This window comes from Lathyrus oleraceus, chromosome 5 (genome assembly GCF_024323335.1).
Source record: "Lathyrus oleraceus cultivar Zhongwan6 chromosome 5, CAAS_Psat_ZW6_1.0, whole genome shotgun sequence".
Taxonomy (NCBI): Eukaryota; Viridiplantae; Streptophyta; class Magnoliopsida; order Fabales; family Fabaceae; genus Lathyrus; species Lathyrus oleraceus.
Genome location: NC_066583.1, coordinates 540118798 through 540136494, shown reverse-complemented (window position 1 = coordinate 540136494; position 17697 = coordinate 540118798). Strand labels below are relative to the sequence as shown.

The 17697-nt window shown below is 36.4% G+C and overlaps 1 protein-coding gene and 1 long non-coding RNA gene across 2 annotated transcripts; both read right to left on the bottom strand.

Moving 5' to 3' along the window:
• Positions 1-7172: 7172 nt before the first annotated feature.
• Positions 7173-9161, bottom strand: LOC127086220 (uncharacterized). The gene is made up of 2 exons (XR_007789430.1): positions 8306-9161; positions 7173-7338 (listed from the first exon to the last, which is right to left on the bottom strand). It is a non-coding gene; the product is annotated as an uncharacterized LOC127086220 (long non-coding RNA).
• A 6229-nt stretch (positions 9162-15390) lies between these two features.
• On the bottom strand, positions 15391-16991 carry LOC127083110 (AAA-ATPase At3g50940). The gene is made up of 2 exons (XM_051023350.1): positions 15969-16991; positions 15391-15886 (listed from the first exon to the last, which is right to left on the bottom strand). The coding sequence occupies exons 1-2, from the start codon at positions 16950-16952 to the stop codon at positions 15494-15496; spliced, it is 1377 nt and encodes a 458-aa protein (XP_050879307.1). The 5' UTR covers positions 16953-16991; the 3' UTR covers positions 15391-15493.
• Positions 16992-17697: the final 706 nt, after the last annotated feature.

The following is a 17697-nucleotide window of genomic DNA, read 5'->3' as shown; positions in this document are numbered from 1 at the left end:
TCAGTAACATCCGGAATACACACCCTCTTACCAAATTTCAGAATACCATTTTCATCAACTCTGAATTCGCCACCTTGACCTTGATTCACTAAAGTCAACTTATCAACCAAAAACACATCGGATTTCTGACCCTCTCTGATCTCATCCTGAATACCACTTGTTAACTTCAACATTCCCAATTTAACACTATTGTGAGTACTCTCACACACCAAACTCAAGTCTCTAAACTGCTCAATTAAATCCAATTCCTTAACCATTAGCATAGACATATGTAATGATTTCCGACTCAACGCATCAGCCACTACGTTTGCTTTACCCGGATGGTAATTCAAACCAAAGTCATAATCCTTCAGAAACTCTAACCATCTTCTCTGTCTCATATTCAGCTCTTTCTGATCAAACAAATACTTTAAACTTTTATGGTCACTGAAAACTTCAAATCTTGACCCGTACAAGTAATGCCTCCATAATTTCAGAACAAATACCACAGCTGCCAACTCTAAATCGTGCGTCGGATAGTTCCTCTCATGAACCCTCAGCTGTCTTGAAGCATAAGCTATAACCTGCTTATTCTGCATCAACACACCACCCAAACCCAACAATGAAGCATCACAGTAAACTTCAAATGGTTCCGACGGATTCGGTAATATCAGAATAGGAGCAGTAGTCAACCTTCTCTTTAACTCTTGGAAACCTTCTTCACATTTTGAGTCCCAAACAAATGCTTGCCCCTTTCTAGTCAACATCGTCAACGGTAACGCCAACTTAGAAAATCCCTCAATGAACTTCCTATAATAACCAGCCAATCCAAGGAAACTTCGAACCTCAGCAACAGACTTCGGAGCTTCCCACTTAGACACCGCTTCAATCTTAGAAGGATCAACAGCAACGCCACCTCTTGAAATCACATGACCAAGAAAACTAACCTCTTCTAACCAAAATTCACACTTGGACAATTTAGCAAACAACTTCTTTTCTCGTAGAACTTCTAAAACTACTCTCAAATGCTCAACATGCTCGTCTTCAGATTTCGAATACACCAAAATGTCATCAATAAACACCACCACAAACTTGTCTAGGTACGGATGGAAAATCCTATTCATATACTCCATAAATACTCCAGGCGCATTAGTCACACCAAAAGGCATTACAGAATACTCATAATGTCCATACCTTGTTCTGAAAGCAGTCTTCTGAATATCCTCGGTTTTCACACGGATCTGATGATACCCAGATCTCAAATCTATTTTGCTGAACACACTTGCACCAACCAACTGATCCATCAAATCATCAATCCTCGGCAAAGGATACCGATTCTTGATCGTCACTTTATTCAGTTGCCTGTAGTCCACACACAACCTCATAGTACCTTCTTTCTTCTTAACCAATAGCACTGGTGCACCCCACGGTGACACACTCGGACGAATAAATTTCTTATCCAACAGATCTTCCAACTGACTCTTCAATTCAGTTAACTCAACAGCAGACATACGGTACGGAGCCATCGATATCGGCCTAGTACCAGGTACCAAATCAATCGAAAACTCAACTTCACGCTCTGGCGGCAATTCATTCACCTCTTCCGGAAACACATCAGGAAAATCACACACCACGGCTAGATCGCCAATCACCAGTTTATCTTTAGCCTCCAGAGTCGCTAACAGCATAAATAACTCTGCCCCATCAGCTACTTCTTCATTCACTTGCCTTGCTGATAGAAATAAACTCTTTCCCTCCTCCATCTCAGGAAAGACCACCGTCTTATCAAAACAATTGATAGAAACTCGGTTAAACACCAACCAGTTCATACCCAGAATAACATCAATCTGCACTAGTGGAAGACACACTAGGTCCATCCCAAAGTCTCTACCAAAAATACTCAAAGGACAGTTTAAACAAACCGAAGTAGTAGTCACTGAACCCTTCGCAGGAGTATCAATTACCATACTACCAAACATCTCAGATATCTCTAACTTAAGTTTCACAGCACAATCCAAAGATATAAAGGAATGAGTCGCACCTGTGTCAATAATAGCTACAAGAGGAAAGCCATTAATATAACACGTACCTCGGATAAGTCTGTCCTCACTGGAGGTTTGAGTTCCGGTCAATGCGAACACCCTCCCCGTCTGAGATTTCTTTGGCTTCTGACACTGACTTCCAATATGCCCTTCTTCGCCACAATTAAAACAAATCACTTCCTTGTGCTTGCAATCAGCTATTGCATGACCAATCTTACCACAGCGAAAACACCTCTTTACTTCAGCAGTGCATACATTACTCTTATGACCAGCCTGACCACATTTGAAGCAAACTATACCAGCAGGAGCACCTCCCCCACTAGTTCTCTGAGCCGGAGCAGCTCTTTGCTTCCCTTTTCCAGCTGGAGCATCATACGGCTTGCCACGATTTTGATGTTGCTTGCCTCTGCGGTCACTGACAATCTTGTAATGAGCATTATTGTCTTCCTCAAATATCCTGCAACTATCAACCAATTCAGTAAAAATGCGTATCTTCTGATACCCAACAGCCTTCTTAATTTCAGAGCGCAGTCCATTTTCAAACTTGATGCACTTTGAAAATTCAGCACCAGCACCAGTGTAATGAGGATAAAATTTGGACAGCTCCACAAATTTCGCAGCATAATCAGTGACAGACATGTTTCCTTGCTTCAGCTCAAGGAACTCAATTTCCTTCTTACCACGGACATCTTCCGGATAATACTTTCTCATGAATTCCCTACGGAATACATCCCAAGTAATGGCTTCACCTGCCACGGTCAACCTCTCGTGAGTCTCTAGCCACCAGTCATCAGCTTCGACTGTTAGCATGTGAGTACCATACCGAACCTTCTGAGCTGGAGTGCAATCCATAACACGGAAGATCCTCTCTATCTCTTTCAACCATCCCAAGGCTGCATCTGGATCATGCTTCCCTTTAAACACCGGCGGATTCTCTCTCTGAAAAGTCGCCAAGCTACGTGATCCAGCATCTCCACCAGCATTTGGCAAGTTCTGCACAGCTTGTGCCATTGCTTGCATTGCGGCAGCCATTGCAGCGTCATTCCTTCCAGCCATTTCAACTTATCACTACAACACAACTTAAAAGTCAGACTAGTAACAATTACACAATTGTTAGACAGTACGACACGACAACTGGCCGGACAGACCGACCTGCTCTGATACCACTAATGTAACACCCTTCTAAAAATACCCCAAATATTTAATAACAACAACAATTATTTATCAGAGTAAATACACAAACAAGGGTGTCACATCTTCGAATCACATCATTCATCATAACAACTGTCATGCTCTTTTATTACATCAACCATGAAACATTTCAAAAATACGCAGCGGATAGAAATCATGTCAACCAATTAAAACATATGAGGTTTTACAGGTAAAAGGTTCAACAACCAACGATAAAACAATTAAACGTCCCGCCCCGATGTTACATCTATCAGAGCACGACCCACTATGTAGACTACACTAGACTCCAGGCGCTAGCTTCTACTCAATCACTGCTCGTTACCTGAAAAATAGTTGTAAGGGTGAGTTCCTCAATCGATATAACAACCATTATAAATTATCATGTTATGTTAAGTAAAGTTACACGTTAATCACCCTAATCATATCATGCATTCAGTAACGGCACATCAACTCAATTATCATACTCAATAACAACGTAAAATGCAACTCAACAACAACATAAAATGCAACTCAACAACAACATAAAATGCAACTCAAATGAGACTCGACTCGTTATGCATGTGGTACCATTCGGAGTAAAACTCCCAACTTAAAATCATTGCCAGTTTAGTGGGCATCAAGGCATAAGCCTTCAACTTTCAACTTAAAATTTTGCCAATCCAGGCCAACGTGGTGTGAGCAAAGCTCCGACTTTTTGCCAATCCAGGCCAACGTGGTGTGAGCAAAGCTCCGACTTTTTGCATATGAATGTATATGGAATGTACGACTTGCAATTTCAACAACATAATAATAACAGCAACACAACAGCTTTTTCAACAAAAACAACTTATAATCAACTTTGGCTCATCAGCCTACAACTCAGTATTTTCAACAAAACAACTTATAATCAATTTTGGCTCATCAAGCCTACAACTCAATATTTTCAACAACTTTAACACAACTTATCAACATATTTGCATCAACTCTTCATCACATAACCCAACAAAATTACTCATCATAATTAACTACAATAGGCCACTCACCAATTGTGTTCACAACATAAAATTAACAATTTTTTCCACACTGCAACAGTGTTAACCGGTTAACGCCCTGGGTTAACCGGTTAACGCAGGAAAAATACATTTTCTGGCAAAACGCAACAGTGTTAACCGGTTAACGCCCTGGGTTAACCGGTTAACGCAGGCAATACAGCACACTTTCACAAAATATAACAGTGTTAACCGGTTAACGCCCTGGGTTAACCGGTTAACGCAGGCAAAAAAAGCAGTCCCTGCGCTAACACAAGGCAGAATGCAGAATTCTCCGCATTTTCCGCCGTTGGAGGACTTCCGGACCTCCGATTCAACTTCCGTAAAAAACTACATTATTGGAAATTCACGACACATACAACTATCGATTAAATTTCAGTTTCATACAACTTATTCATCATAATTTTCTCAGCATTCTAAATCCCAATTAGGGTCAATTCAACGGTTTATCACTACCCATTACATGTTAATCTATAATACCCATTAAACGACGATAAACCCCCCTTACCTGAGATAATCCGGCAATTCTTTGAGCTTCAAGCTTTTCCGTTCTTCAACCTTTGCTCTTGCTCCTTCTCTTGCCCTTTTCCTCTTTCACGATGCTTCTCTGCTTTTTCACGTAAAACCCTTCTGTTCCAAAATGAGACTCTTTCTCTTATTTCCAACTTATATATTTTCCAAATAATTATTATTCCAAAATAATAATAATAATAATCCAATAATTCAACTTTATTTAATTAAATTAATAAAATAATATTAACTCAATTAAATAATTCTCTTATTTTAATCGGGGTGTTACAGCTTGCACATTGTGAACATTGTCTGTCTGCTTGTTACTGCTTGTTGATTGTTTGTCTGTACAGTTGAACTGATTAGTTTAGATTTTTCACAGGTACCTAAGTTGCTTTGAGTTCTTTTAAACTTGCTTTTGCTTGGCTTGTGGTTTGCATACCACCTAGGAATAACTCTCTGACTTCATGTAGTCTGGAAGACCTGTCCTGTTATGTGGGCAGGCACCTGTCTGAAGCCCTCCTTAAGAGGCAATGCTTGTGAATGTTTACCTTTGTGCCAAGCAGGTAAAGACCTCTTAAGAGGCAATTGGCAGATAAAAGAGATGTGCAATCCATCTTCTGCTACTCAGTGTGTCATTCACTTTGCTCACACACCTTGTGTTGATGCATTGTGGATAATAACCCAAGATCATGTTGTGTCAGTCACTGGTGGAGAAGAGTTCCTACATTCTGAACTCCCACACATTCTATTTGAGTCAAGCTCTCCCAGGCCAGGGATAAGAGCTGTGAGGTCTTACCCTCACTTCCTATTTCATCTGCTTCACCCTAATTCTCAATGTTAGGGTTAAGAGTTAACCACACCCCATTCCAGTTGGCTTGCTTTTGCAGCCTAGCCTTGTATGAGCCCAATTGATTGCATATAGTGTGTGTGCTTGTTTATTGTGCTTGTGTTTGTTTGACTCTGCTGTTTAGGATAGCTTGCTCCCTGTGCAAGTTAGATAGAAACCTTAACCTAGGGCCATTGTGGATTACATGATAACTATTAGGCTCGAGTCAGGCTCCCTTCTAGTTTGTCATTTCCCAGTCTCTGGTTAGGTTAGAAGCTTTTTCCCTGTTAAGGGGAACTACGTCGCCCTGATCCTCATACCAGATGAGGTACGTAGGCAGGAGATGAGCTGATCTCTCCGGGCGCCCTTTTTCTTTTGCAACCCCTTTGTGTGTGTTTGGAGTCTGACGTAAGTCCAGCGATTGGCAGTTGGTTTCCTGTGTCTTGTTTGCTTGTTGGAGTCTGACGTAAGTCCAGCGATTGGCAGTTGGTTTCCTGTGTGTGTTTGTTGGTTCGGAGTCTGATGTAAGTCCAGTGATTGGCATTCGGTTTCCATGTTTGCCTGTTTGTGTGGAGTCTGACGTAAGTCCAGCGATTGGCAATCGGTTTCCTGTTTGTGTTTTGTTTGGCGTGCGTTAGCCGAACTACGGTAGCTCTGATTCTCATTCCAGATGAGATACGTAGGCATAGGATGCGATATCCTAGCGAGCCCGTTCCCCTCTTCTTCCATCTGTGTTTCCTTCCAGTGTGTGTGTGCAGTTTGTGAGCAGTGTTTAGCAACCTTTCTTCTTTTCTTTTGAGCGTGGATCCCGTCGAGTACGACGGATGCATAGGGGTGTTAATACCTTCCCTTTGCATAACCGACTCCCGATCCCATCTCTCTCTGGTCGCGAAACCATGTCTTTTCCGGGTTTACTTCGAGCGTTTCCTTTCCCTCTTTTGGGATAAATAACACACGGTGGCGGCTCTGTTTGTTTTATTTTGCCCGCCGGTTATTTTTCGCGGATGCGTCAGTTGCCACCTGTCATATCCCCAAAACCTGCCCCCATTTTTTTCATTTTTTACCCGGCTTACGGCTTTATTTATCTACATGCATTTAAGAAACATTCATTTCATCTACATCTCATCATTCCATCTTCATTTGCAATAATTAAGTCAAAGGCTCTTTGGTAATGATATCTTGCTTAAATCATGAAGTATCTTGAATTTGGAAAATGGAAAGTAAAGAAATGGTTGACTTTTGGTCAACAGGGTTGACACTGTTGACCAGACGTTTGACCCTTATCATAGGCATTCCTAAACCTTTCATCCTCTCTCTTTAAGTTATTATATCATATATAAAAAGGATGTACCATGTGCATGACATGTCCATCAAACACGAATTTCGCATTTTTACATAACATGTATTGTAAGTCATTCAATCTAACTTGCATTTTCAATTTTTCGATACATTTTCAATTTATAAGTGATTTACTAAGTCACTTTTCACTTCATGGATAAATTCTCTAAGCATTCATTGGAATTCATTTCCATACATACACTTTGAGCTATAATTTCCTTTTTATTCGTGGTCTTTCAATCCATGTACATAAAATTCAAAAGTCACTAAATATTATTTCTACATTTACATGACTTCACTTTGCATCACTTTATGTCATTACAAACATATTATATAATTTCCGTACACAAGAGAATAAAAATAACTCAAAGTTCTTCAATGGTATTCATTCATACTCTATTCTTGACCATGTTTGTTCATGCTTCATTACCATGTACCATTTTACAAAGAAAACAATAAAAACAAGTTAGAAATTACATTCATTTTAAAAATTCAGCACTTACATAATAAAAATTCAGCATTATGAGCATTTACAAAATACACATGAAAAGTCATCTTAAATTCATATCATTCATCTCTAAAATTCAACACATGCACGTACATTCACATCATATGTAAAACCATTAAAACAAGTCAAATTCAATAAAATTTTTGCATGTTATGCATATACCATGAATAAATTCCATAATATTTATCACTTTCATTCCACTTCTATACAACAAGTAAAACCTCATAAATCATATGCATTAAAAGAAAAATTCAGCATTCATGTAATACATCACTTCATAACATCAATCCAAATGCATATATAATTCATTCATTCATACCATGTAAATGGCCAAGCATGTATTCAAGTGATGTCATGTAAATTCATTCAATTTTCCTCACATTCACTAAAAAATTCAGCATATGCACATGCATGTAAATTCACACACATCCATGCCTTAGCCATCCTAACTACCTTAAACTTACACAAACTACTTCTAACTACTTTGGGCAATTACCCAAAGTGCCCAAAACAGTCTGAATTAATTTCTAACCAATTTTCAACCTCTAATCATCCCTCACCTAGTTTCTATATAAGCATTCATCATTCACTCTCTAAAGTTTCCTTCTTCTTCACTTTTTGATTCCACTCATTCTTCATTTTCTCTCAAGTTTTCACTCTCCATTCTCCATTCTTCAACCTTCCCTCACTAGAGCTCAAATCCATGGTTGTTGAAGCTTCACATTTAAACTTCAATCAACTTGAGCATAAACCTCCACCATACTTCATTTCATAGTTTTTCATGATTCAAGCACCAAAAAGATCAACAACAACAAGAAAACAAATGGAAGAAAAGAAAGGGGATGAAGAAGAAATGAAGACAAATTGAAGAATTTCTTACCGTATTGAATTGGTGCCGCCATTGAAGAACCATCGGAGGGTCTCCGATCGGTAAGCCTCAAACTTTATTTATCACTCCATGAATGCTTGCTTGCTTGTTTGAGTTATCTTTGCATGCTTGTTTATGTATTTACCTTGATTTTCATCTTGTGTGGACGACTACCGTAAAAATCCAAACCTTGCCATGAACAAAAACAATAGAAAATTGAACATCTTGTCAATACCAAAACTTGACCTCCTTCATCACTAATTTCAACCTTCATCATTAATTCACCATATACCGCCAAGAATCATTATCGCAACCCTTGCCAATACCAAATCCAAACCCAATTAAATTCGTAGTTATTAGACAATCGATTCCTAATCCAAAATAGTAAGAAAGAGAACCCGTAATAGAACTGAAACAAGGCAAAAGGAGAAGAAATTTGATTCAAGTATTTTATCGAACACTTGCTATGCGAGTTACGGAACGGTAAGCATTAACTAATTTACCAAACCGCAAAACTAATTAGCAAGACACAAAAACCTGAACAGAAAATGCAAGAAACATGAATCTTATGTTGACTCGTTCGTTTGATTCAACTTGACCCGTTCGTTCCTTTCATCTGTTGTTAAACCCATTCTTAACTCATTGTTGAGTTTTGCAGAGCATGGATGATAATGCATTGAAGTATGAGAAACTTGTTCTAAACAAACAACAAGTGATCCACAAATCCTTTGATTGTTGCATTTGCCTAAGCCTATTGTGATATCTTGTATCCATGAATCATTTGCGCGAATCCCATTGACGAGTTTATAGAAAACGATACCGTCACTTTCCGCTTCTTAAGACATATCATTTTTCACTTGGTACTGTTGCAACTTGTTTCTTATTATTATAATTATAATTATTTGCTTCAGGATATTGATAGTGTTTCTTTTCCACGTTAATACTTTTCTTTTCTTTTTTATTTTCAATTATATATTTTACATTATGCCATAGTTTATTTATTAATTATTTGATATAATGATTAAGCTTGTTTCATATTACTATAATTAATAATGTGTCTTATTTATTTAATAGAATTCTATTCTGATTTAGCATGGGGAATTATGTGATTAGCCACCGGTTTTATGAAAATAATTCTATGCACATTATCATGGTCATGCACAATTATATTTTAGGATTTAATTTTCTCAATTCATTTTAGAGTCAACCTAGTTTTTGTAATAAGGATAGAATTTTAGTTCTCTTGCTTAATTAAGATTAGGTTTGATTAAGAATTTAGTCCCTCCCTTCAAAACAATTTTCTGATCCGCTATGATTAATTTTGATATAGAGTTTTAATTAAGTTTTGACCACATAATAACATGTTCCCTTAGGATTCTAACATAGAATTTTTAATCAACTTGGATTAACTATGATATGATCCTTTAGGATAGCTTGATTAATTTCTAACCATTAGATTAGGTTATAACCTAGTTTTCTAATCAAACATTAACCCTTCGATTAAATTGGTCAAAAGTATCTTTGATCAATTAAATCCTTTGAACTTGTATAATCCCATAGTATAATTAGTGACCAAAAGATCCTTGGTCACTTAATAAGACTTTTTTATCTAAGTTGTGGAGCTCGAAGCCTCAATTCAAGATTCTCAATCAAGGCATCCTCACTCATACTAAGCAGTGGATAATACAAGTGTATCAAAGGTGGTATCTTCAAGAGTTTGTCGAATCAAAGTTAGAATTGTGTGGCATGACCCTTAAGTAACAGAGAAGAAGTGGGACTGGAGAATTCCTACCCCGATTCTGGATATCTTTAGGTATGAGACGAATGACCCAGTGCTCATCGTATTCACCTCTATTCATAGACTTTAGTGCAATCCGAATCGAACATTGATGAGGTCTTCACAATCACAACAAACAAACAACAAAGAACATTCTCCTTCAACGTGAAAGTTAAGACGAGAGTTACATACCGCGAGCCTTAAGTGGTAAAGAAGGAATGAGACTGGAGCTTTCCTACACTCATTATGGATATCTTTGGGTGTGAGACGTTTGTATTGTTGTTTATCGTATCCACCTTTACTCATAGACTTTAGTGTGATTCTTATCAAATAACTATCAAGTCTATTCTTTCAATTCAACCACAATCTTTTGCCTCCAATCATCTTACTTTCAGCCGTAGTAGGCTGAACTACGAAAGCTCTGATGTCCTTATTGCACTATAAGGATACGTAGGCAGGAGAATCCAGTTTCTTCGCGAGCTACCCTATTTATCAATCAATCATTCTTCATTCATTCAATCGATACCATATTTTTGAGATCAATCATACTTCTCCTTGGACTCCTTTTTTATCCTTTTGGGACGATCTAGCGACAGTCCACCTCATCAATCGAGAGTTGTTTAGCTCGTATCCAAACACTTAATTCATCCTTTTCGGCTAAGACGCCACTTTGCTCTTCGATTAAGAGTATATCCCTTTCTTGGATCTAAGATATTATTCTTATTTGATCTTGAACTGTTTGTTCCCCATCCAGTGATATATTGTTTCCTTGTACATAATAATACTTTCTCTTGGGCCCCTCTTTTACCCCTTTGAGACATTGTAGCACCAGTTCATCTTGTGAACCAAGAGTTGTTTGGCTCGTACCTAGACATTTAATTCATTCCTTTAGTTGAAAGGTTTGTTTACTCTTTAATTCCAAGTTCCCTCCAGTTGTGGGTTCCCTCGATATCATTTTGTTGGTACAAGTTATACTTTTCATCACTGTATGTCTCTATCTCTATTCTCGTAGTTCCGAACTACGATTGCTCTGACTTTCTCATTGCAAAATGAGAATACGTAGGCACGAGGATGCAAATCCTTGGCGATCATACTTCTAATTACTTCTTCTTTCGCCTTAGGGCATCATCCATCTCTTTCACTATTCATTACCTACCTTCGATCATAAATCGTTCACCCAGTGACATATTTTTCCTTTGAGATCAGGAATACACTTTCTTTGGAATTCCATATATATATATACATATATATATATATATATATATATATATATATATATATATATATATATATATATATATATATATATATATATATATATATATATATATATATATATATATATATATATATATATATATATATATATATATATATATATATATATATATATATATATATATATATATATATATATATATATATCCTTTTAGGACGCCTAATGTAAAGTCTGCATTTCTATCTGTAGTTGTATGCCCGTCACCCAAACATCTCTATGGTATAAATCTCATTTATCTTATGGATTCCAATACACTTTCATCTTTCGATTTCAAACAATACTTCTTCAGTCACTTGCCACCAGATATTCAATTACATAACTTCGATCACTTCATTCCGTTCATCCCATGATACATTCATAATCTACATTCTTTCACTCCACGTGATATACCTATTCTTTGAGCTAAATACAATATACCTTTGTGCTCCATCTTGTACCTCCTTGTGAACCAAGAGTTGTTTGGCTCGTATCCCAAACACCTAATTCCTCTCTTTTTTGGTTGTCCCAATACAGTGATACTGGGTTGTAGGCCCTCACTTATTGGTTCATACCAGTATTACTCTTGGGTTCATCTTTTCACCCTCCCTGGAGTCTAAAACACTATCCTTTGGTTCATACCATACCTCGATCACAACTTCTTTTCACCTCCCGTCTCTAGTTCCTTGAAGTACGAAGCTCTGAATTCCTCATTGCACTATGAGGATACGTAGGCATGAGGGCCCCAATCCTCACCGAGCACTTTATCTATTTCTTTCCTTTCCCCTTATTCTTTTGCGAGTAATCTTAGATATCACACCTATTCGAGCGAGAACAATAAAAATGGTTCCCATGGAGTACCATGGATGTTTGGGGTGCTAATACCTTCCCATTGCATAACCGACTTTCTTACCCAGTATATCTCTTTTCCCCGGGTTTTATCGATGTTTTCCCTTCTCTTTGGGGTTAAATAAAGTTCGATGGTGACTCTGTTGTATGTTCGAGCGTGCGATGTGTTCGAGTATATTTCCGCTAGCTTCACCACCTACAGTAAACATCAAGGGAATTAGAAGTTTTCTAGGCCATTATGAATTTTATAGAAGATTTATCAAGGATTTTTCCAAGATAACTAAGCCATTATGCCAACTGCTGCAGCATGATGTGCCTTATGTCTTCAGTCAAGAATGTATGGATGCCTTCAAACTATTATAGATGGCCATAATCTCTACACCAATTAGGAAGACTCATGACTGGACAAAGCCCTTTAAGTTGATGTGTGATGCTACTGACTTTTCCATTGAAGTTGTTCTTGGCCAAAGACATAACAAGGTGTTCCATACCATTTACTATGCTAATAAAAAATTAATTGAAGCACAAATTAACTACACCGCAATTGAAAATGAGTTGCTAGTTGTTGTCTTTTCTTTTGACAAGTTCATATTATGTCTGGTGGGAACAAAATTCATTGTGTATACTGATCATGCTGACATAAGGTATCTCATTTCCAAGAAGGATTCCAAGCCTAGATTGATAAGATGGGTGCTACTTTTACAAGAGTTTGACCTGGAGATTAGAGACAAGAAAGGAGTAGAGAGTTTGGTTGCTGACCATCTTTCTAGACTGCCAGAGGAAGTGCAGAACTAGAACAATGAAAAAATTCAGGAGAGTTTTCCTGATAAACAGCTGCTACTCATTACCTCTGGTGTGACACCTTGGTATGCTGATATTTTTAATTACCTGGTGTCGCGAGAAAATTTGAGATTAAACTATTGATTAACCTAACTCAGAAAAGCAAGAGTCGTTACCGAACTTTATTATTTCAGAAGGGGATGGAAAAAAGGTCGAATAAAACCCACAAAAGGTAAAACAAAATAGAAATCTGGACACGGGTGTTGGTTATGCAAAGGGAAAGTATTAGCACCCTCACATATATGAGACTCCATAGGAACCACTTGCAAATCCGTGTTTATGAAAAAGCTGGGTTGTTTGTTTGATAGATTTTAATGTGAAAAGATATTTTGTCGTATTCGAGTGGAAAAACTCAACTTACTACCCACGAGTATGAGGAAATGAGCATTTGCATCATCTTGATATGAATGATTTTTACTTGGACTTTCTCACAAACACATCTCAACATTCAAGTGGGAAATATCAAACATTTCTCAATATATTGTAGAAGTATAGTGGTTTGCATCACTACGAGAATAGACTAATATCCAATCTTTCAAAAAAAGACTTTTAAAGAAAAGTGCACAAAGGCAAAAAAAGAAGTTTGATGAAGTTGGTCTTTTTTAGAAGTTTGAGAAAAGAGTTTAAATATGCTTAAGTGTTTTAGCATTATTCGGAAAAAGGTTTTCTGGTTCACTTGACAAAGTCAAAGTTTATTAAGAAAATGTGAGGTTTTGAAAACAAGAAGTTTTTGAAATAGGGAGAAGTTTTTGAAAATTGAAGAAATGGGAAGGAGAGAAAGAGGCTATCCTAAAGCATAAAGTAAATGATATGAAGTAAAATGTCTCATTGTAAGGTAGCCCAAGAGAAAGCATTTGTGTGTGCAAGTGTACTAACCACAAGATGGAGCAAGCATTTGACATTGGTCAAAACAAGCATTCATTTCCCTTTGGATTGAGCCACAAGATAAAAGTACATAAACAGATGAATATCAAATGATCCAGATGAATACAAAGCCATATAGACATCACAGTCTTATATTGAAGATCAAAGGGTCCAGAGGAATCATAAAGTCTCAGATGAATCACAAAGTATTAGATACTCCAAGCAAGGGGAAAACACTAAGTACTTAAGGTCTAAAGTCTAAAATACTCCTCAAGTAATGGATAGTAACACAAAGTTCATAAGATCATATTAAAGTTTTTTAGGATTTCAGTCATTTTATCATGTTTTTGTTCTTTTTAAATAAGAAAGCAAAACAAGCAAAAGGTAAAAGGCAAGGATGTGAATGACATAGATGTAAAGCTTATAAAGTAAATGCATAAAGTAAATGTTAGTAGGTTAGATGTAACAAGTTAGTGATTATGAGGCAAGCAATGTATGTAGAAATCATGTTATAGTGTTGATACAGAGTCAAACTCTCAAGGTATGAAGCACAATAGTTCAAAATTCAAAGAAGAAAGAAGAGAACAAAAGGCAAAGTGAAAACAACTAAAGTGTTTGACTTAGGATCCACTATCAATAAGTCAAGGGACCCAAACATATGACACAACTTAGGGATCATCTATCACTAACTCAAAGTGTCAAAAATATGATCAGATGATCATCTATCAACATATTGAATTAGAGAAGACTGAATCAACCTAAGAGACCATATATGGATGACTTGAAATGTAGAGGTATTGATCAACCAAGTCAAAAACTCAAGTTCAAACATCAAGTTGACCAAAAATTGAGATCTTTACTCGGATGAATGTAATAAATTGATTCAATATCTCCATTAAAGACACCAATGGGAGGTCGAACACGCGGAGGCATGGTGAAATGATCGAAAAACTGAACACGATAAAAAATGATGAAGAAGATTGTGAAAGATGCAAGGAAGAAGAAGATGAAGACTTGAAGAGACACTAAAGTGTAATGTGATGATACCATATTATGATCAAGAAGTTCAACAATGATGAACACAAAAGAATGAAGAAGAAAGTAGTTTCTCATATCATTGAATAACTGAAAGTTACGTTATATATACATACATTAAGGTGGTACACAACATATAAGTATGTATCACATGTATGATATAGTAACTTCTAGTATAAGTTAACTAACTTTCCAACTATATAATTAACTTTTAAACTATTTTTCTACTTGTACTTCATTTTGGTTGAGAGCTTTATTGATATTTTTTTATCTAAGCTTGTTATAACACCCAAATTCTTATTTATACTTCTATGATTATGTAAAATTGTGTTCGTGATCCAGTGTGATTTCTCTGTTTCAGAACATTTATGCGTTAGGAAGTAATGTATGACAGATTAGATTAGAGAAACTTGTAATAGGGAATAAAACATGTCTTACTCCTGAAAGATGAATCATAAAATTTGACATGTTCAAAAATAATAACAAATAACTTAGTACTTTATTTATTTGAAATATCCCTTTATAAGTTTAAAAGAAAAATCAAGATCCAACTAAAGATAATCTACTTAACATAATGTTCTTATTCTTCTTTGACATTTCCTTCATTCTTAACCTCTTCCTTGATCATTTTCTTCTCTTGAAGGAACTTAATAAGGTCTTGTAGGCATTCTGTAGCATCAACATCTTTTGTTAGCTCTTCTGCAATTTCAGCTGGAGTAACTTCAACTTGTCCTAAAAGTTGTTCAATCTTTTCATATAGTTCATGTTGAGTAATGCAAAGATAGTTCATTGCCAATTGCTTAAAAGCCGAAAAGTTGCAATATGACAGATGAATTTGCTTGTCCATTCGACCGGGCCTTAACAAAGCAGGATCAAGTCTTTCTTTGTGATTTGTTGTGAAAACAATTATATGTTCCTCTGCACAACACGACCAAAGACCATCTGTGGCATTCAATAGTCCCGAAAGTGTCACCTGTAGATGTTTTTAACATAGATTAATGTTTTGAACCCAACAATCCTATGCTAAATGATATTATCGAAAGAGAAATACATACCTTATGTCCATTATTAGAGGCTTCAGTGTCTTCTTCTCGGTTCTGCAATTTTATAGTGCAATCGATATCTTCTATCACAAGTATAGAACGACTCGACATACCGAGAATCAGATCCTTCAAGTTCCTATTATCCCCAACAACAGCGAGATCCAAGTCATAGATATCATAGTGGAGATAGTTAGCCATGGCCGCAATCAAGCTAGACTTGCCCGTACCAGGAGGACCATACAGCAAGTAACCGCGTTTCCAAGCTTTCCCGGTTCTTCTATAAAACTCTTTCGCCTTCACAAATTTGTCCAAATCATTCACAATTTCCCTTTGAAGCTTTTCATCAACTGCAAGAGTATCGAAACTCATTGGATGGTTGAACTTAACAGGTTCGCGGTTCCAATAACCATATTCGTTCGAGTGAATCTTGATCGCCATGTTTCCTTGTTTAATTTGTCGAGCTATCTCCATCACATAAGGCAAATATGAATTGAAAATCTTGTTCTTGTGTTTCTTGTGAAAAGTCAGCTCATAGGATCTTATTTCTGCCACGGCCGAGGAGTCGTTATCGTAATGACGTATCCGCGACGAGTCTACTTGTATGCAGATCAGCTTCCACTTTACACTAACACCTTCAAAATCATCACTCACTTCTTCATTTCTATCCATATTGAATGATAGATCTTTATGATCGTCAGCTTTGCTTACTGTGACTCTTTCAGCTGACACAGTTGCTTTAGTTCCAAGATAGGCTTCTGCAGCCTCAAAAACTTGGTTTCTTGCCATCCCTTGAAATTCTTCAATGACTACGGTGAATTGTGGCGAAAATCGACGAGAAAGATGATCAACTCCACATTGAAAAAAGCTAAGGAGCTCATGAGGAATGAGCTCGTTTTTTATGGTACGCATTACCATAATTGAGGCCATTGCAGATACAAATGGCTTGGTATCAAACTTCGCCATTGTAGAAACAAGTGACTTAGCATCAAACTTCATCGCAAAAATTAATGACTGATGAACTTCAATGCTGCAAAATGTTAGAAAAGTGTTGAAAATATAAATTTCTTTCAATTGGGTTGTACACCTATATATAGTTCAAAACAATATCATGGTCGACATTAAGCAACCATTAAATTAAGAATTTTATATTTTATGGAAAAATTTCCATAAATAATTTCAGATTCTATTACCATTATTGTCCAAAGTAATAAAAAAAATACCATTAGATTAAGATCTTGGTCAAAGAAAAATATATTAAATAAAAGTACTCAATTGATAGCTCAAAATCAGGTCTATTTCTTCTAGATGATATTCTTATACTTAATTCAAAGAATCCAAATTAAAAGGAAAGTATGCATTAGGTAATTAGTTTTTATATTAAACTAAGGGTGAGAAAAATTTCCTTAGTCTATAAGTAATTTCATTAGTATTAAATGCATTTTTAAAGACATAATAAGAATATTATTATTATTATTATTATTATTATTGTTATTATTATTATTATTATTATTATTATTATTATTTAAAAAACAAAAATCGTATGAACAGTGTATGTGATGGATAAATTTGTTAGCTTAGTTAGTTAGTTGTGAATTAGTTTCAACATTACTTGTTCTACAAGTAATGAACACAACTATCTTGTATAAATAGCTATTAAGCCATTGAATGAAGATGATGAAGACCATTGTATTTAATAAGTGGTATCATCATTCCGGTTGGTATTCTAATCATATTCAACTGA

Bases quoted from the DNA above. Each gene is read 5' to 3' on its own strand.
- LOC127083110 (XM_051023350.1), bottom strand. From the start codon at position 16,952: ATGAAGTTTGATGCTAAGTCACTTGTTTCTACAATGGCGAAGTTTGAT. The intron at 15,887-15,968 runs GTATGTATTTCT...AAACATCTACAG, and splicing joins CCTCTAATAATGGACATAAG to GTGACACTTTCGGGACTATT.